Source organism: Ascaphus truei, chromosome 17 (assembly GCF_040206685.1).
Source record: "Ascaphus truei isolate aAscTru1 chromosome 17, aAscTru1.hap1, whole genome shotgun sequence".
NCBI classification, from domain to species: Eukaryota; Metazoa; Chordata; class Amphibia; order Anura; family Ascaphidae; genus Ascaphus; species Ascaphus truei.
The window spans coordinates 27,141,909-27,163,121 of record NC_134499.1 but is presented as its reverse complement, the minus strand read 5'-3'; the positions used below and the strand labels follow the sequence as shown (position 1 = coordinate 27,163,121).

Below are 21,213 nucleotides of genomic sequence, written 5' to 3'. Positions count from 1 at the left end.
TTCACTTACAACGTGCGTTCTCGGCACACACAACTTTTTATTTTTCTAATATTGAACAATTCCAAAAATAATTTTTTTTTTTAAAAGGTGATTCAAATTTTCAAATATTCTCCGGTTTTTTAAATTAAAAAATAAAAATGTTTCTACATTTTTTTTTTAATTTCCCCATTTCCTAAAAAAACAATTTTTTCGAATTTTGATTTCTCGAACATTTCAATTGAAAAAAAAAAAAAGAAAAGCAAAAAAAAAACCCCCAAAAAATACACTTTTGTGTCAACTTTTTTTGAACTCCAACAAATTCAGGAATATTCAAATTGAAAAAAAAAGCGAAATTTTGGGGAACAAATTCCCCATCTCTATTGCTGAATGGAACTGCCCCGATAAAGCAGTGGAACGTGGAAACCAGGCGAGTAACTGCATAGATCGGAGGAAACCCGAAACAGAAAGGTAAATACACAATTACCTTGGCATTGCTTCACTTCCTCTATCACACGCAACTTCTTACAATCTGTTAAGATAACACAATAGGAAAATGTTACACGGTGTATTTTACTGTGCATGCTGAACGAACTTTATACTTATTACTTTATATGTTTAGTCAATTGGATGTAGCATTGGGCACCCCTGTCTTTTGTTGTATGCTGAACGAAACATGTTTTTAGTGGAGCGCGGATAGAGAGAGAGAGGGAGGTATGTGTGTGTGTGTGTGTGTGTGTGTGTCTCTTAGACAGGTCTGCAACCCTGCCTTTCACCATTATCACACAGCACTTCCACTGCAGCAAGGGACTCTAGGAAATGAAATGCAAATGTGCACACAGTGTCACCTTTTGCTTCAAACCCATTTTTAACATGGTTCCCTATAGGCTTAAGTTTGCTGCATGGTCACAGCTTTAAACACAGCCAGGGTTAAGATGCATAGCCAGAAAACCTACCCACAGACAGCCGTTTCGACCTCAATTGGTCTCATCAGTGTGGGGTTGGTTAACTGGCTATGCAATGAAGATTGGGTTTTCCATACTTAGTTAAGTTATGGTGAGTAAAAAAATTGACAAAAACCCTCCACAGCAAAGCATATAGCAAATGGAAATATTACTGTCTGCTCATTTGCATGTCTTAGACAGGTCTGCAACCCCGCCTTTCACCATCATCACCCAGCACACAGCACTTCCACTGCAGCAAGGGACTCTGGGAAATGACATGCAAATGTGCACACAGTGTCACTTTTTGCTCCAAAAACCATTGCTTCATTGCATAGCCAGTTAACCAACCCCACACTGATGAGACCAATTGAAGTCGAAACGGCTGTCTGTGGGTAGGTTTTCTGGCTATGCATCTTAACCCTGGCTGTGTTTAAAGCTGTGACCATGCAGCAAACTTAAGCCTATAGGGAACCATGTTAAAAATGGTTTTGAAGCAAAAGGTGACACTATATATCAGTGTGGAAAGAATAAATATGCTACTCAAACGGTTGAATAAGATTCTCCAGGCAGAGTTGCCCTCCCTAAGGCTGCGATTATAGTGCCTGCGCGCGAAACCTGCACTACTGCTGGAGGCGTGACGTCACGTGAGCGGTGCGCCCTCATTGGCTGAACCCCTCACGTGACGCGGCGGTCGCGCTGCAACTACAAATCCAGTTGTATTTTAAAAAATTGCGCGCTCTAGAGGTATGGCCATTTGTTCGCGGCGAGCGTGGGCGCTATAACCGCGGCCTAAGTCTTAGGAACCTTCAGGTCTGATTGCGCTAGGTGTTCACTTGCACCCTTCTCCCGACACACAACTTAGAAATCTACACACTGAATTTGTGAGGAATGGGACAATTTAATATAACACAAGACAAAAAGCCGCAGCGATACATCCAACATGACAAATTATATAGATAAATACTACTCAGTCGAAGATTGAGCCACTGAGTGAGCCCCCTGTGCTGAAGCAGGGATATCCTTAAAACCTGACCTGTTGGTGGCCTTTGAGGACTGGCGTTGCCCACCCCTGGGTTAGAGAGTGTATACGAGCATATTTTAGTTTCGTGAGTCTTCAGATGGGTTTTAAAGTTAGAGAGAAGGTGCTTTGTACTCATCAATGTGCTGCACATCGCATGGCTGCTAGCTGCATCATGTTAATGTAAAGCAAATATGGCCTACTGTAAATTCAATGCCAGGGGCACCTACCTCTTACATGATGGGTCTTGCTTAGCACATCGTGGTAACGTGGCTGGGTGTATGATGTAAGATTAACTTCATCACCTGGTGCTGCTAGGAAGCAACTGAACACAACAGTTCCCTGGAAACACAAGCATGATACAATCAGAAGCCCCGAGCAGTAGGTACACTTTGAAGACCTTTCGCTCTCTGTGGGAACGGTGGGAATCTGTCACAAGTGCTCTCACTTTTAGTATTGGCTGGGAGGGTAGAAATGCACTTTTCAAACCATGCTCGTCAGAACTGTAGGTAGCGGTGAATGTGGCAGGAATTGGTCAACAGTTTATTTATTTAGATAACTGTAGCCGATGGTATTATTGATTTAGATAACTGTAGCCGATGCATTATTGATTTAGATAACTGTAGCTGATGGTATTATTTATTTAGATAACTGTAGCCGATGCATTATTGATTTAGATAACTGTAGCCGATGCATTATTGATTTAGATAACTGTAGCCAATGCATTATTGATTTAGATAACTGTAGCCGATGCATTATTGATTTAGATAACTGTAGCTGATGGTATTATTGATTTAGATAACTGTAGCCGATGCATTATTGATTTAGATAACTGTAGCTGATGGTATTATTGATTTAGATAACTGTAGCCGATGCATTATTGATTTAGATAACTGTAGCCGATGCATTATTGATTTAGATAACTGTAGCCGATGCATTATTGATTTAGATAACTGTAGCCGATGGTATTATTAATTTGGATAGCTGTAGCCGATGCAGTATTGATTTAGATAACTGCAGCCGATGGTATTATTGATTTAGATAACTGTAGCCGATGCATTATTGATTTAGATAACTGTAGCCAATGCATTATTAATTTGGATAACTGTAGCCGATGCATTATTAATTTAGATAACTGTAGCCGATGCATTATTGATTTAGATAACTGTAGCCGATGCATGCAGAAGTCAACACAGGAGACTTGTTTTGGGGACCATAATATAGGCTTTAATTCAGCTGGTTCCTAGCCCAAGTTCTGCAACATGAAGTATAGGCTTTTTCTAGGCCAGCGTTCAGCATCTCCAGTGTGTGACAGTTTATATAGATAAGTGGTGTCACCTTGGCATAAAGGACACAGAGAAATGGCCCGCCATGGTGTGCTTATGCAGGTCAAGGCCACGCACGTGGTCTGTATGCAGACTGGGGAGAGACAGAGAAACACTTCCCTTTCCTGCCTTTTAAACCCCTTTCTAGACTCAGCTGGGTTCCCAACTAGTCCGGCCTTCCTCCAGCCAGGGATTAACCCCTGCCTGGCCGACACCCAACAGCTCTATCTATTGTAAACAGGCTGACAATAAGGCGAGCAGAGTGCCAGACAAGAAAGGGTTTCTGCTCGAGCCAACTTAAGCCTTCCTCAAGCAGGGGATTTAAACATGCAGGATACGAATGCCTCCACTCCCCCATGCACAACAAATAGATACTGAAATGAAGCAGGGGAAAGACATTGCGTAGCTGAGACTTTTAAGGCGTTATGTTTCCGGTTACATGAGATCAGGTTGAAAGGGAAAATAGGGGGAAGAAATAGAAGCAACTGGAAGATGGTGGATACATACCACTTTGACACTGTTCATCCCTTGGTAGCGTGGCACAGAAGACAAGGGCATCCAAACCCTAACCATGTCACAGTACGAGCTTGTGGGCATCATCTGAGATATGAACAGGTTGGCACAGATAAAAGAACCTGTAAACAACCACACAAGTGCATCAGGGGCTGTGCTATTGCACTGTACTATTAACAAGGTAACAAGGCAGGGAACAGCCATACAGTACCTGGCTCAAAAGAGACACCAATAACATACGTGTCTAGTGACAAATGCACGACTTTTGAATACTGTACCTCTGAGGTATTAGGGAAAACCGAAAATCCCCTTATTTCTTTTTTTTAGACAAGGTAACAAAACGTTGCTAATTATAAACCAATAGATCCATTACCCTTTACAGAAAATAGGATTTATTGTAAAACGTCTTTTATTTTCTATTTTTAATGCATACATAGTATATGAAATGTTCTAAAACAAAGTCGAAAGAGCTTAGTTCTGATGTGTAACATGTCTTGAAATACCCCTGGGTTTTTAAAAGAACCGTAACCACCGTCCTTCGAGCTTTCCCACACACACCGTACCATTGCTGCGATGGTCAGGTCCGGAAGAATGGTCACTGTTCACTATTTCTTCGTCTTCCTCCTCATCCCCCTCTTCTTGGTCTTCATCTGATTCTTCTTCTTCGTCACCACAGTCATCTCCAGTTAGGTCTTCCAGCTTCTCTAAAGGATGAGAGAGAGGACACACATAGGGCCTCATTCAGAGAAGGTTCATAAAAAAAATCACCGGAACATTTAAATCACCCTTTTTATGAGCGCTGCTATCACGGTATCAGAAAGCCTTCATTACCTGTCATAGCAAAATTCACAAAACGGGTGATAAGCCGGTGATCTGATGAACGACCCTCTGAAAAGGCCTAACAAGGCGAGCTGTATCTGCTGCAGAGAGAGCTGCTCTGAGAGCAGCCCGAAATTTATGTGTATAAATTTTAATTTTATTAATAGTTTAGATGAGCAGGGAGTCTGCTCAGCTGAACCGCATTGGTTTCAGCCTCAGGGACCCCCTACTTCCCGAGATACAGGCCCCGTTATGGGGTGCCGGTATCTCCTATGCATTTTATTCCCATGGTCACGTGACGCGGACATTTAAATGCATAGGAGATACTGGCTCCCCATAACGGGGCCTGTATCTCAGGAAGTAGGGGGTCCCTGAGGCTATCCGCTATGGTAATGAAGTTAACTGTAAATGCATTTTTATTGCACAGGATTCATGCCAGGGGTCTCTGGTGCTAATATTAATGGATATCAGCTCCATAAATTCCCGGCATCAATCCTATGCAGGAAAAATACATTTTTTTCTAAGTCCCATCTCACCGCTTCTCTGCAGGTTTCCAACACCTTTAAGCCAACTTTTTCTGGTGTGAGAATTTTGTGATAAAATCATCATTCTAGAGCGGTTATAGGCGTTCATAGCCAAATCACTGCTACTAGAATTGCACGAGTTTATGAACATGCCGAAAAGTGGTGATAAGTGGCTTATCACCGCTGCCTCAGTGATTTTTTTTATGACCAATTTTTTTTGAGCAATTCAGTCTTTTATCACCCACTTATCACTGCTTACTGAATAGCAGTAGGCATTTTGGGTGATAAGTGCTTGATAAGTGGCTTATGAACGCTTTCTGAATGAAGCCCATAATCTCTTTTATCACCATGTGACACGCATGCATGATGTACACATGTATCTCATGATGGACAGAAGACGAAACCCAACTTGCCTACATGCCACTCTTGCTGGTCCGCCCGTCAGCGAATTAGTTCATTTGAATATGAAAGAAATTAGTTCAACCCCATATTTCAAAATGAAGCCTCAGGCCTGTAATATAGTGCGCGCGCTTGCTGCGTCGAGCGCGCTCGCGGCACTTATAATTGGCTGTGGTTAGTCAGAGGGCCGAGCATATGGACAAGCAATGTGTTTTGTTGTGATGCCTTTCTGGCCTTTCTTGCAGATGAAGGGATAATGTTTCATGAGGATCAACTCATCTCCAGTACCTGTTAAAGAGGCCACAGACATGTCCAGCTGCACCTGCACACAGGGCAAACAGTCCTTTTCTTCTTTGCAGTACAGCACATTCTTGGATCTCATATGGGTTGGTACCAGGACAGGGTGGTGAGCTTCTTGCATGTCACCAGGTATGCACCAACCACCTGAGGCACCAAAGAAACAAGAGAAGATGTGAGCGCTTTGGAATCTGTGTTATTAAAAGGTGCATTCATCTATACTATAATTCTAAGTTGGATTCCGTTTTCCGTTTATTTGTATGTCAGAAGCATTGAAATCTCACAAACGGCACCACGTAGCACAATGAAACGTTCACTGGACATTCTGCTGCGGATTTGTAGGTCAACGCAACTATTTTGAGCTTCCAATGGGACTCACCTCCCAAATTATGGACATTCTAAGTTTCCCTCGGCTATCCAGCAAATCTGTTAGAGCAGGAGCAGAAGCAGGGGTCGGGCCCGGGAAGATGTGCCGGCAGCGGGGGGGGGGGGGAGGGGGGAAGGGGGACGACGACATGTATTCAATATCAGCGTTGTGCAGTTTATTGGGGTTTTTTGGGTTTGTATGTGTACATTTATGTATACACGCTGCCCCCATGCTGGATGTAAGGAAATAACCTGCTCTGCATCCCACGGTGTCAAGCCTATTGATGAACCCTCTCCGACCAATGGCTGAGAGCAGAAGAAAAGAAAAAGCCCATTGGACCCCGAGGAGCAGAGACATCATGACAACAGGAATGTGGACATACACAAGCCGGGAGGAGTGAGCTGATAGAGAGACGCACGTGAGAGAGAGGAGCTGGCCCCAGGAACCCCAGGAGATGAGACAGTGAGGTCGCAGACCCTAAAAGATCAGCAGGACGGCAAGAGAGAGAGAACCTGTGTAAGCCGGGAGTCATAAAAGCAAGAAAGCAGCTCAGAGATCACTGCTAAAACACACCAGTATCCTTTCCAGGTGCCCTGGGCATGACACCCCTTCTAACATAACAGGCCTGCAACCACTTCAACCACACTACACAAGCTCTAACGCTCTATAAAGTACTATTATCTATAGGTGATGTGTCCCACTGCGTTGTCTGACTTCAGCCTGGTGCTTTGCCGGCTGAATATTCTGTCTCAGGTACAGGGGAGCTGGACTCATGCCCCTGCCCTAGAATATACATATTAATACATATAGTATTAGGGAAATGAAGAGGGGTTACACATGTTTTTAATGTCAATATACAGCAGAACCCTCAAATATCTACTAAGAAACGCATGGTAACCGCCAATGACCTCAGTCAAGGAAGAGAGTAGATTTTAAACAAATCACAACCACGTAAACATCAGAGAACAACTTCACTTAAAACAAACAAGAAAACGGGGGAGGAGAAAAAGAAAATGCAGAAAGACCAGTTTCCATCTGATTTTGTTTCCAGGAATTGGGGTAAGTAAAAAGATTTATTCTAAAACCAAGACAAGACAACACCATAATGCTTACCAGAGGGTTCACAGGAAATGTCCTGAAAAAAAGAGAACAAGAAAATCTTAGCACTCGGAAAGTTAGCAATCTATGTTCTGTGTTCTCTCAAAGAGACAATCCAAGTGGCACATTAAAAAAAATCCTTTTTTCGTTTGTTCTAATATATGCCGTTTTTTAAATGACCTTTATTTAAAACTAATTACCCAAGCTGGCGATCGATTTGTTCTCCCGTTATTGTTCAGCAAAGATCCTGCTTCCCAGGGTTCACTACATTTCAGTTTCAATCAATTCTACGCATTCAGTGTAACTCAGCAGCTACAATGTATTCTTATGCTACTAAGGTAACATTATCTATTGTTACAGTTTGCTGCTCAAACTGCTGGGAATATTGGCAACAAATTATCACAAACAGGAAAGTGTTGCAAAGATCTTGCACTGCTGGGGAGGTGGGCTAAAACCTGCTATAGATGTCAAAGGATGCTCAGTATATTAAAACGTATTAAAAATGGCATTAAGCGTTGAATTTATGTAGTAAGTATTATCTAAAACAGGGGTGCGCAAAGTGGGGTGCGCACCCCCCAGGGGGGGGGTGGGAGATTTTCCGGGGGGGGGCGCCGCAGCTACAGAGTTCCTGCGCTCTCCCCCAAGGCTTTTAAATTAAATGCTGGGGGACCGCGTGAGGCCTCTGCAGCGTCTCTTACCTGGTCTTCAGCGATGCATCACCATGGTAACCCGGCGCGGGGTCACACGCAATGTCTTGTATATAATATACTAGCTGAGAGCCCCGGCGTTGCCCGGGATGTTTGTGGTGTGGGTGTGGCATTTGGGTGGGGAGTGGTCCACGCGGCCCATGTGCGGTGGTAGTGCTGCTGTGGCTGTACTTATGGTGATTGTATCGGTGTGCTGATTTGGGAGGGTTTGGTGTGATGTGGGGGTGCGGATGTGGGTGTGCCGATGGGGGAGGTGCAAAGGTGGCGATGTGTGGGTGCTGATGGTGTTGATGGGGGCAGGGAATGGCGGGGAGCCGAGAATGCCAGTGTGCTGGGGGGGCATGGGATACCGGTGTGCTGATGTGGTGGTGCTGGGGATAGTGTGTGTGTGTGTGTGTATACATTGTATGTGTGTGTGTGTGTGTATATACATGTGTGTGTATGTGTACGTGTGTGTGTATACATGTGTGTGTGTATACATGTTTGTGTGTATACATTGTATGTGTGTGTGTGTGTGTATACATGTGTGTGTATGTGTACGTGTGTGTGTATACATGTGTGTGTGTATACATGTTTGTGTGTATACATTGTATGTGTGTGTGTGTGTGTATAAGTGTGTGTGTGTATACGTGTGTGTGTGTGTGTGTGTGTGTGTGTGTGTGTGTGTGTGTGTGTGTGTGTGTGTGTGTGTGTGTACGTGTGTGTATACATTTGTGTGTGTATACATTTGTGTGTGTGTGTGTGTATGTGTGTGTGTGTGTATACAAGTGTGTGTGTGTATACATGTGTGTGTGTGTGTATACATGTGTGTGTGTGTTGTGACAGAAACCAGGGGTTGGTAATAAACTCCATATACAGGGCTCCCAGGATACTGAACAGTTTCTGTCCTGTCTAAGCTGAACAGGGCAGCCTCGTGGTACAGGCACTCCATTCCACAGTTTGTCTGCTGCCTGTTTTCTGTCACCTGTCATGCTGATTAGAGTTCAGGTATATAAGACCTGTTTCCTGTTTCCTCTGGGCCCCGCCCAAGAGCCTGGAAGGCTGTTGAACTGCAGAGGGGTGAGAAAGCCTCTTTCCCAAATCGCTTCATTCATTCTGTTAGTTTGTCTAAAGACTGCAAAGGTACTTATTTTGTTGGTGGAAGTGGACAAGCCACTTCCAACTCTGAGTCAGGGACATCTAAGTTTAAGTTATCGCTCAGACGAGCAGCTTTTTGTTTGGCTTTGTTTTCTGTTTAAACTGTGGCAGTCTCAGTGCCTGGGACTGAATAAACCAGGCATAGCCTGTTTAAAGGAACAGTACGTGACGTCTCATCATTTAACCTACCCTAAAAGACCGTGTTCTAACAGTCCCGGACAGACGGCGGAGCCCCGGAGTAAGCCGTTTGTCACATATGGTGGAGAATGCGGGCAGAACACTAAAAGGTCTGGGGGTTAAAGAACTTTAAAAAAAAAAAAAAAAAAAAAAAAGTTTTTTTTTCTCTCTCTCCAAACAAGATGGAAGACGTGGTGAGTGCGCTGGTACGCAATGTCGCTGTCCAGAGAGACGTGAATGAAGCCCTGCAACAGGCGAATGCAAACCAGCAAGAGACAAACCGCTTGCTGAAAGAGGAGCAACAGCGGTTCGCTCAGGGCTTACAGCAGGAACTCGAGATCCTGAGGGAGACTATCAGTAACCTTCCACTGGCAGCGGCAGCCCCAGTTCCGAAAATGACCAGGGCAAGCCACTACCTTCAGAAGATGGGACCCTCGGATGATGTGGAAGCCTATCTTCTCACGTTTGAACGCACGGCACAGAGAGAGGGATGGCCAGAAGCTGAGTGGGCTGGTCTAATCGCACCCTTCCTAAGCGGCGAACCCCAGAAGGCTTACTTTGATCTAGAGCCAGCCGAAGCTAACGTCTATGCAAAATTGAAGTTCGAGATCCTCGCCCGCCTCGGCGTAACCACGGCTGTTCGCGCCCAAAGGTTTCACGCATGGTCCTTCACGATGGATAAAGCCACCCGAAGCCAGATGTATGACCTCATCCACCTCGCCCGGAAGTGGCTACAACCCGAGATCAACTCAGCAAGCCACATCGTGGAACGGTTGGTCATGGACCAGTTCTTGAGGAAACTTCCCTCTGCCTTACGCCATTGGGTCAGTCGGAGTGACCCCCACAATGCGGATGAGCTTGTGGCCCTCGTAGAAAGGTACAATGCAGCAGGAGAGCACCCGCAACCCACAGTCGTGGAGCAACCCCACTACCCGAGGTTCCAGGACTCTTCCAGAGACGGTAAAAGGGTACCGGGGTTAAGGGGAGCTGAAGAGCGGCGACCACCTTCACGCAGCACCAGCAACAGTGGTTCGCACACTAAGGGCAATAGCCAACATGGGGAGCCGGGAAAAGGCTCTAAGTGGGACACAGACTATGTACCTAAATGTGTAAATTGTCATGAGAGGGGCCACACAGCAAAAATCTGCCCACTAAATGATGAGCCCATGCAATGCAAAAGCGTGGAACCTTATTCGCTGTTGTCCCAATGTATGGGCCCTAGCCCAGAGGACCCCTTGAATAACCATCTGTGGGCATTTGTAAAGGTTAATGGTAAGAGGGTTCGGGCACTTCTTGACTCTGGGAGTATGGTCACACTAGTGTCCGAATACCTATTGCCCATTAAGAAGAAACAGGTAAACAGTTCACAAAGAGTGGCAATTTGTTGTATACATGGGGATAATCATGAATATTCCACTGTTGATGTTTTTTTTGAAACAGAATTTGGTTCTTTAGATTTCAAGGTGGGTGTTGTACCCAAACTGGCACATGATGTGTTAATAGGGACCGACTTTCCCCATTTTCTAAAAATGTGGTCCCCAGCTCAGAATAGCGCCCAGAGTTCAATAGCAGACCATAACGAAGTGTTAGAAGAAACAAATCCTTTCCCTTTTTCAGAAATGGAGGTTGACGAGGGCCCAAATAAGAAAGGGGAAAAGGAGGAGTGCTGTGAAATTTCCTTCCCCATCACTACTTTGGTAGGGAATACCCCAAATCAAGATGTTGATCAGGCACTTACCACCCCAGTACAGGATAAGACCCTCGCTGACCTAGAGGTCAGTCCTGGGAGTTTTAAGAAGGCCCATTGGGAGGACCCCACATTAGCGGTAGCAAGGGGAAATATACGGGACCAGAATAGTACTCATGGCCAACCAGATAGGTCACTTGCTTACCCCTACTTCGAGGTAGAGAACGACCTAGTATATCGGGTTGATAAAAGAAAATCAGTTACAACTAAACAATTGTTGGTACCACGGACATTCCGTAACGTAGTATTACACCTCGCACATAGTCATCCATTGGGGGGACACCTAGGGGTGGAAAAGACAAAAGAAAAGGTTCTCCGAAGCTTTTATTGGCCTGAGGTTCTGGCAGAAATTACAAACTATTGTTCCTCATGCCCAGAATGTCAGATCACCGCCCCGTTCAAAGCATACCGCAGCCCATTGGTACCCCTTCCCATAATAGAGGTACCATTTGACCGGATTGCTATGGATCTAGTAGGACCCCTAATAAAGTCTGCTAGGGGACATCAGCATATATTGGTAATATTAGATTATGCTACCCGATATCCGGAGGCAGTTCCCCTACGTAGCACCTCTGCTAAAAACATAGCAAAAGAGTTAGTACTTCTGTTTTCCCGGGTCGGAATTCCTAAAGAGATCTTATCTGACCAGGGAACACCATTTATGTCCCAAGTAACAAAAGAGCTATGTAAACTCCTAAAAATCAAGCATCTCAGAACCTCAGTCTATCATCCACAAACAGATGGTTTAGTGGAAAGGTTCAATAAAACCTTAAAGAGCATGTTACGCCGGGCGGTCGATAAGGATGGGAAAAACTGGGACTGTTTGTTACCATACCTGTTATTTGCCATTAGGGAAGTTCCCCAGTCATCCACAGGCTTCTCCCCGTTTGAACTATTGTATGGCCGACATCCAAGGGGCTTACTGGATATAGCCAAAGAAACTTGGGAACACGAGGTTACCCCTTACAGAAGTGTAATAGAGCATGTTGCCCAAATGCAGGACCGCATTGCTGCAGTCCTACCCATAGTGAGGGAACACATGGAGAAAGCTCAAGAAGCACAAAGGAATACGTATAATAAGGGTGCTAGGGTCAGAATTTTTTTTCCAGGTGATAGGGTACTAGTTCTGGTTCCCACCGTGGAGAGTAAATTCCTTGCTAAATGGCATGGGCCATATGAGGTCTTGGAAAGAGTGGGAGAAGTAAATTATAGGGTAAGGCAGCCAGGTAGGAGGAAACCTGAGCAAATTTACCATATAAACCTACTCAAGCCCTGGAAAGATAGAGAGGTCTTGTTAACCCTAGTACCCCCAGGTCCGTCAGAGAATCAAGAAACTGACCCAGAGGTTAGCATAGCTGAAACACTGTCCGTGCATCAGAAACGAGAGGTCCAGAGTTTAGTGAGAAGGAACAAAGAAATCTTCTCTACACAGCCAGGTAAAACTAACGTAATTAAACATGACATAGTCTCTGAACCGGGGGTCCGAGTTAACCTTAAACCGTACCGAATCCCAGAGGCCAAGAGAGAGGCTATAAGTTTAGAGGTTAAAAAAATGCTAAAACTAGGCGTAATTGAGGAATCCCAAAGTGGGTGGAACAGCCCTATAGTTTTAGTCCCAAAGCCAGACGGTACAACAAGGTTTTGTAATGACTACCGGAAACTAAACGCGGTGTCAAAATTTGATACTTATCCTATGCCCAGGGTGGATGAACTTGTAGAGAGACTGGGCAAAGCCCGATATCTCACAACCCTAGACCTAACAAAAGGGTACTGGCAGGTTCCCCTCACAGAAAGGGCAAAAGAAAAAACAGCCTTCTCAACCCCAGACGGCCTCTTTCAATATAAGGTGCTGCCTTTTGGCTTACATGGAGCTCCCGCCACATTCCAAAGAATGATGGATAAAATTTTAAAACCACATGTTCGGTACGCTGCCGCCTACCTGGATGATGTGGTAATCCATAGTGAAGATTGGCAGTCCCACCTTCCAAAGGTCCAAGCTGTGCTCGACGCAGTTCGGTCTGCTGGACTAACTGCTAACCCCGCTAAATGCACTATTGGTCTGGAGGAGGCCAAGTATCTGGGGTATTCTATTGGTAGAGGGTTACTCAAACCACAAACACTCAAAGTAGAGGCGATACAAAATTGGCCAAGGCCAGTCACAAAAAAACAAGTAAGGACCTTTTTGGGGTTAATTGGCTACTATAGGAGGTTTATTCCCAATTTTGCAACTAAGGCAACCCCACTAACCGACCTCACAAAAGCAAGAGGACCGCTAATGGTAAAGTGGTCCCCCGAAGCCGAACAGGCCTTTAGAAGCCTGAAAGAAGCTCTCTGTGCCCAACCAGTGTTGGTCACACCTGACTTCTCCAAAGAGTTCGTAGTCCAAACCGACGCATCTGAGGTAGGGCTGGGGGCGGTACTCTCCCAGGAGTCTCAAGGGGAGGAGCACCCCATCCTTTATTTAAGTAGGAAACTAAATCCCCAGGAGAAAAATTACTCCATAGTCGAGAAAGAGTGTCTCGCAATAAAGTGGGCTGTAGAGACACTCAAGTATTATCTGTTGGGGAGAAAGTTCCGATTGGTCACAGATCATGCACCCCTTACCTGGATGTGTCAAAATAGGGAGAAGAACGCTAGGGTGACCAGGTGGTTCCTAAGCCTACAGCCCTTTAAATTTTCTGTGGAACACAGGTCGGGGCACAAACATGGCAATGCCGACGGGTTGTCAAGGATGCACTCCCTAATATCCATGGTCGCTCACCCCTCGAGGTCTGAGCTGGGGGGGAGGATATGTGACAGAAACCAGGGGTTGGTAATAAACTCCATATACAGGGCTCCCAGGATACTGAACAGTTTCTGTCCTGTCTAAGCTGAACAGGGCAGCCTCGTGGTACAGGCACTCCATTCCACAGTTTGTCTGCTGCCTGTTTTCTGTCACCTGTCATGCTGATTAGAGTTCAGGTATATAAGACCTGTTTCCTGTTTCCTCTGGGCCCCGCCCAAGAGCCTGGAAGGCTGTTGAACTGCAGAGGGGTGAGAAAGCCTCTTTCCCAAATCGCTTCATTCATTCTGTTAGTTTGTCTAAAGACTGCAAAGGTACTTATTTTGTTGGTGGAAGTGGACAAGCCACTTCCAACTCTGAGTCAGGGACATCTAAGTTTAAGTTATCGCTCAGACGAGCAGCTTTTTGTTTGGCTTTGTTTTCTGTTTAAACTGTGGCAGTCTCAGTGCCTGGGACTGAATAAACCAGGCATAGCCTGTTTAAAGGAACAGTACGTGACGTCTCATCATTTAACCTACCCTAAAAGACCGTGTTCTAACAGTCCCGGACAGACGGCGGAGCCCCGGAGTAAGCCGTTTGTCACAGTGTATACATGTGTGTGTGTGTGTATACATGTGTGTGTGTATACATGTGTGTGTGTGTGTGTGTGTGTGTATGTGTGTGTGTGTGTATACGTGTGTGTGTGTATACGTGTGTGTGTGTGTGTATACGTGTGTGTGTGTATACATTTGTGTGTGTATACATTTGTGTGTGTGTGTGTGTATGTGTGTGTGTATACATGTGTGTGTGTGTGTATACATGTGTGTGTGTGTGTGTGTGTATACATGTGTGTGTGTGTATACGTGTGTGTGTATACGTGTGTGTGTGTGTGTGTGTATACGTGTGTGTGTGTGTATATACGTGTGTGTGTGTGTATACGTGTGTGTGTATACGTGTGTGTGTATACGTGTGTGTATACGTGTGTGTATGTGTATACGTGTGTGTGTGTGTATACATGTGTGTGTGTGTATACATGTGTGTGTGTGTGTATACATGTGTGTGTGTGTGTATACATGTGTGTGTGTGTGTATACATGTGTGTGTGTGTGTGTGTGTGTGTGTGTGTGTGTGTGTGTGTGTGTGTGTGTATGTGTGTGTGTGTGTATACGTGTGTGTGTGTGTATACGTGTGTGTGTGTATACGTGTGTGTGTGTATACGTGTGTGTGTATACGTGTGTGTGTGTGTGTGTGTGTGTGTGTATACGTGTGTGTTTATACATGTGTGTGTGTGTGTGTGTGTGTGTGTATACGTGTGTGTGTGTGTGTGTATACGTGTGTGTGTGTGTGTATACGTGTGTATAGGGCCCGACCCCTGCTTCTGCTCCTCCCCCAGGGGAGGGGGAAGGGGGGAAGGGGGAGGAGGAGGTGGGAAGGGGGGGGAGGAGGTGGGAAGGGGGGGAAGGGGGGAAGGGGGGGGGAAGGGGGGGAGGAGGGGGGGAAGGGGGGGGAAGGGGGGGAGGAGGGGGGGAAGGGGGGGAGGAGGGGGGAAGGGGGGGGAGGTGTTGGGAAGGGGGGGAGGTGGTGGGAAGGGGGGGAGGAGGTGGGAAGGGGGGGGGAAGGAGGTGGGAAGGGGGGGAGGAGGTGGGAAGGGGGGGGGAAGGAGGTGGGAAGGGGGGGGGGGAGGAGGTGGGAAGGGGGGGGGGAGGAGGTGGGAAGGGGGGGGGGAGAAGGTGGGAAGGGGGGGGAGAAGGTGGGAAGGGGGGGGAGGAGGTGGGAAGGGGGGGGAGGAGGTGGGAAGGGGGGGGGAGGTGGTGAGGAGGGGGGAGGTGGTGAGGAGGGGGGAAGGGGGGGAGGGGGGAAGGGGGGGGAGTGGGGGAGGGGGGAAGAGGAGGGGGGAGGTGGTGGGAGGTTGTAAGGGGGGAGTGAAGGGAAGGTGAAGGGGAGGTGAAGGTGGGGGTGGAGGGGATGTGAAGGGGGGGGGATGGAGTAGAGGTGAAGGGGGGGTGGAGGAGAGGTGAAGGGGGGGTGGAGGAGAGGTGAAGGGGGGGTGGAGGGGAGGTGAAGGGGGGGGGATGGAGGAGAGGTGAAGGGGGGGTGGAGGAGAGGTGAAGGGGGGGTGGAGGAGAGGTGAAGGGGGGGTGGAGGGGAGGTGAAGGGGGGGTGGAGGGGGGGTGAAGGGGAGGTGGAGGGGGGTGAAGGGGAGGTGGAGGGGGGGGTGAAGGGGAGGTGGAGGGGGGGTGAAGGGGAGGTGGAGGGGGGGTGAAGGGGCGGTGGAGGGGGGGTGAAGGGAGGTGGAGGTGGAAGGGAGGGGAAGTGGAGTGAGGGGAGGTGAGGGGAGGTGAGGGGAGGTGAGGGGTGGGGGAGGGGAAGTGGAGTGAGGGGAGGTGAGGGGTGGGTGAGGGGAGGTGAGGGGTGGGTGAGGGGAGGTGAAGGGGGGTGAGGGGTGGGTGAGGGGAAGTGAAGGGGGGTGAAGGCCGCTCAGTCACCCGTCCGGCCGCTCACTCACCCGTCCAGCCGCTCCCTCACCCATCCGGCCGCTCCCTCACCCGTCCGGCAGCTCCCACGTGGATCTGAGGCGGGAGGCAGCTTGTTGTGGCCGCTCCCCCGCTGTGTCCCGGGCGGTCGCTCCCCCGCTGACTGTAGCGGCACCGGGGGGTGGAGGGGAGGTGAAGGGGGGTGAGGGTAGGTGAAGGGGGGTGAGGGTAGGTGAAGGCCGCTCACTCACTCGTCCGGCCGCTCCCACATGGATCTGAGGTGGGAGGCCCGGGTCGCGCTTCCTCCGGTAGCGGCGCACGTGAGGGGGAGAGCAGGAGGCCCGGGCCGCGCTTCCCCTCTCCGGTAGCGGCGCACGTGAGGGGGAGAGCAGGAGGCCCGGGCCACGCCGCGAGGGAGGAGGAGCCTGGAGTTTGCTGCTGAGCAGGAGGGCCGCGGCGCACGGTGAGGGTGATGGTGCGGCTGGGGATGTTGCGGAGCGTGGGGATTTGGGTGAGGTGGGGAGGGGGAAGAGAGTGAGGGGCACCGGGAGAGGAGGGGGGGGGGGTGTGGAAGGTGAGCTGCGGTTCAACTGACGGGGGAGAGAGAGAGTGTGTGTGTGTGAGGGGGGGTGTGTGTGTGAGGGGGGGGGTGGTGTGTGTGTGTGTGTTTTTGCCCGTCACTCTGCCTCAGGCCAATGAGAGGTGCGGGGGCGGGCAGGCCAAGGGACCAATGAGATTGCCGCTAGGGACGCAGACATACAGTGAACTCAGAAATATATAGTAGATACCCTGTTCATTTATGTAACTGTATTTGTAACCATGTATTATTTGTCTTAACTCTGTGCCCAGGACATACTTGAAAACGAGAGGTAACTCTCACTGTATTACTTCCTGGTAAAACATTTTATAAATAAAATAAATAAATAAATAAAACATGACCCCGCAATGTCATTGACACCAGAGCCGGGCATGGGGGGGGGGGGGCGCGAGCCAGAAGGTGAACAGGCAGGGGGGCGCAGGGTCAAAACTTTGCCCACCCCTGATCTAATACAACAGAACAGATTTATTTTAAATAAACCACATGTAGGCTATTGCTTGGTCTGCTCCTTTAAATAACCGTCTGCTGGATAAAGCTGTACTGAGTAGGATTTATAATCCGGTATTTAATGATTAAAAAGGACAGTGTTTCATTTTCCAACTGGAAGCTTTGGTGAGTTGAAACGTGCGGCTTCACCAGATATCGGCGATGTTATAACGCCCGCTGACGCGCTGCAGCTGGATACACACAGCATACCAGCAGGAGAAGCAGCCATAAGTATACCTCAGCCGCAAATGAGAAAAGGGCCCAGGCGCTATTTCACCAACGGGAGCGCGTCAGCTGGTGCAATTCCTGTGCGCTACATCTGCATATCGCGTTACATGCAGTCTACCTTTGCACTGTGGGGAGAAAACTCAAACATAAAACATTAATACAAAAAAGGTATACAGAGGCGCTCTCAATGCCAAACTAGGGGCAGGAAAACAGGAGAATAAACAGCGGTGCAGGGAAACCCATCACTGCCCCTATGTTCCAAATAGTGGCCTATAGCAGCATAACATGGAAAAAAGATGGAGGCACACAAGTAATTATGCTAAATTGCTACGGTTTATACTGCATAGTAGTAAGCTAATTTTGCATAATTACTTGTGTGCCTCCATCCTTTTTCTATATTAAACATAAAACATTGTTCATTGCACAATGAAGATTTACAGCTATTTAAGGCTGAGTCCATGCTGCCGTAGACCGCGCGGCGCGATCAAATGCCTTAAGGCATTGATCGCGCCCATAGACCATGCGGGTGACCGCAGGAGGGGCCGCGCGTTGCGCGAGAAATCAGTTTAAACTGATTTCTCGGCGCGACAGACAGGTCACCACGTGAGGACAGGTCACCCAATGAGGGTGAACCAGCTCCATGACGCCCCTAGACACGCCCCCCACGGCACATCTAGCATGGTCAAAAAATGCACCCGCTTCAAGCGGGTGACGTCACGCAGGCGCACGCCTCCGCTCGGGTGCAAGCTCTGTGAACTCAACCTAAGGCCGCGCTTATAGTGCCGGCGACGGCACCCGAAAACAAATACATTGCCGTCGCCGCGTGCACTTATAGTGCGCGCGACGGCGACAGAGCGACGGCAAAATTTGATTTTTTAAGGGCTGTCGCGTCACGTGACGGCCCTTGAACAAATCAAATTGCTGGAATCCTGCGACCCCGCCGCCCGGCGAAACATAACTTTCGCCGGTGGCGACGGGTGACGTCACCCGCCGTGTCGCCGTCGCCATCGACGGCACTATAGGCACGGCCTAAGAGGTTACAGAAGAGACAGACAGAAAATGAAGCCGACATGGGGTTTCCAAACAGTGTTCTAAATGCATCTTGAAAACATTTACACAGCGATTGGGTGTGGCAGGTCATCGTATGGCAGATGTCCAACTAATGTCATCGGTACTGCATGTGCAAACTTTGCACCCTGCCAAACCGCAATTCTACAGCTTGTAATCTGAGAAAACTTGCAGGGTATGCAAGGGAATAAACAGGTCACTACCCTCTACCCTAAAAACTTTGACCCTTTACCCGAAAATCCCCTTACCCTAAAAACCTTAACCCTTTGCCCTAAACACCCACCCTCAAAAACCTTACCCCTTGTCCATGGTACAGTGATGTACACACTACAAATTGTGTACAATATAAGGTGGTCGGTGCTGCAGTTGGGAGGGTTTGCTTCTTTAGATACAATAACACGCATATCACTTCTCTATGCTGGTGGAAGAGCTCACAGCTTGTTACATAGTAAGATTAGAGATATCTTTCACTTCATCGTACACAGTTTGAGAACGCTATGTAACCTCATTACTACTACTGTTGACAGATAAAGATTACAAATTTGGGATACAATAGGCTTTTTGTATCGAGGTAATTTGGAAGCAAAACTGGAGCAAACAGATCAATTTTCTTCTGGCACATTTTAGCATCAACATATCACATTGTGTGTGAGCACCAGCGAGTGACTTGTGAGTTAGCTATAAGAGGAGTTGGAGAAATGTTTAAAGCAGCAAAACGTGTGAAAATGTATGTTTAAAAAAAAAATACAGTTCTATACTATTATTTAATAGTGACTGTTTTTTATTATATTCAACTCTTAATATCATTTTTAATGAGTTTTAAAGCATCCTTTGATTTCTACAACACGTTTTAGCCCACCTCCCAAGCAGTGCAAGTTATCTGTAACACTTTCCAGTTTGGGATAATTTGTTGCCAATATTCCCAGCAGTTTGAGCTGCAAACTGTAACAATGATGTTATCTTAGTAATATAAGGGTACATTGTAGCTGCAGAGTTACACTGACTGAAGAGGCCATTATGTTAGGCACACACTCAGGATTTTTACAGGGGTATAACAGCAGCACCAAACGATTGCCAGCTTAGGTAAGGGTGTAGAATTATACATTGCCACATGTTTTACATATACAAATAGGTAAATAAAAAAGGGGGAAGTAGCATTGCCGCTTTAACTCTGCGTGATTATAATTGGATAGCCTGAATTCTCTATATTCTTGTACATCAAAACAATCAGTAATCAGGGGACATTCCATTAAAGATCAGCCTGGCAGCAAAATGGTTAATACAGTTATTTAACAAAGATTGCACAGCTGAGCTATATAATATGTAATCTAAGTGAACTATACATAGACCAAGAAACTGGAGCCAGTCCTTAAGTACAATACAAATGATGTGCATTCATATTATATACATAGCAGAAGTTAGTGTGTCACTCTTAGTCTTCCCACACGATTAGTGAGACAGCTTGATTGATATAACATGACATTAGTACATTGACATTATTTGTCACTGATTAATTTGATCACAGAAACAAGTTGTTGACATTTATTAGATTACACAGCATAGGACATTTGAAGCGATGCCTATCACTTATGGTGACCCAATGAAAGCTATTGCAACCTGCAATATGGAAGTCTGGTTCTAAATAGCCAAGACATTTTCAGAAGCTTGTATAGAAACTTCATCTATTAAGAACTATCCATAAAAAGGTACAGTATCACACCCTGCAAACCCGTCTTGTTTTTTTTCCAGGACCAATGTTAGTCTTATACTCTCTTCTGCATGTGCTGTCGGTGGGCCTTGATCATATGTCACTATACCTATGTAGTCCCAAAATATAATGAACTATATTATTACTTTGCAAAACAACACACCTTCTGCTCCACTATCCCCCTCCTTCCTGATGGAATCCAAGCTCTTTGAAACTGGACTTGTCCACCGATTATATCAGTTTGTGTTTATGTAATTCAACTGGAGGTGTGTTTTTGATCAAACACATGAATTTTCATATTTCTGCACCAGTGACCTCTCTGAGGGGAAACCTATGACATATGGTAACGTGCTTTATAGGGATTTCTGTTTTCTGTTTTATCCTGTTATTTTAAGAAACTGTTCAGCATTTATTGTACCTGTATGTTCTTGTAACCTTTCTGTAATCTAAACACTGTATTTTTATATTTATTAAAACATTTAATAAGTGATGCTTTGGGGTTCTGAATGAACTATTGGATGCTTTGGAGAGAGTATTTACATTGTTGGACACATTTTGCTACAACATATTTTTGTATGTTAAGTAGATACTTTTTTTAATAACAAACAGGGACCTGAGACTCTTGCAGATATATATTAATGATACATTTTGCATCCTTCTCGGTGTGGCAGGGGATAGATATGATTGCAATTGAGTAAGGGATTAATATTAACTAATTGAAAGTAGCTTGCTGAGGAGAAAGATGAGTTGGCTAGCGTAGCCATGTGTATTAACCCTGGTTGCATATCTAAGGCCGAGTCCATAGACGGACAGGCCGTGCTGAGGCGTGCTGAGGCGTGCTGA

The 21,213-nt window shown here is 46.7% G+C and overlaps 1 protein-coding gene across 3 annotated transcripts in view; it reads right to left on the bottom strand.

The window, feature by feature from the left end:
* IL17RC (interleukin 17 receptor C) overlaps positions 1 to 21,213 on the bottom strand; it is a 55,021-nt gene that overhangs the window by 17,357 nt on the left and 16,451 nt on the right. For 2 of the 3 annotated variants that reach the window (XM_075574402.1, XM_075574403.1), the window contains 6 exons: positions 7,296 to 7,317; positions 5,807 to 5,962; positions 4,340 to 4,480; positions 3,771 to 3,898; positions 2,169 to 2,280; positions 464 to 508 (listed from right to left, as the gene is read on the bottom strand). In XM_075574402.1, coding sequence (XP_075430517.1) covers positions 464 to 508; positions 2,169 to 2,280; positions 3,771 to 3,898; positions 4,340 to 4,480; positions 5,807 to 5,962; positions 7,296 to 7,317 — 604 coding nt within the window. Of the gene's footprint in view, positions 1 to 463; positions 509 to 2,168; positions 2,281 to 3,770; positions 3,899 to 4,339; positions 4,481 to 5,806; positions 5,963 to 6,600; positions 6,660 to 7,295; positions 7,318 to 21,213 lie in introns of all 3 variants that reach the window. The other variant, XM_075574404.1, reaches the window with a different exon arrangement.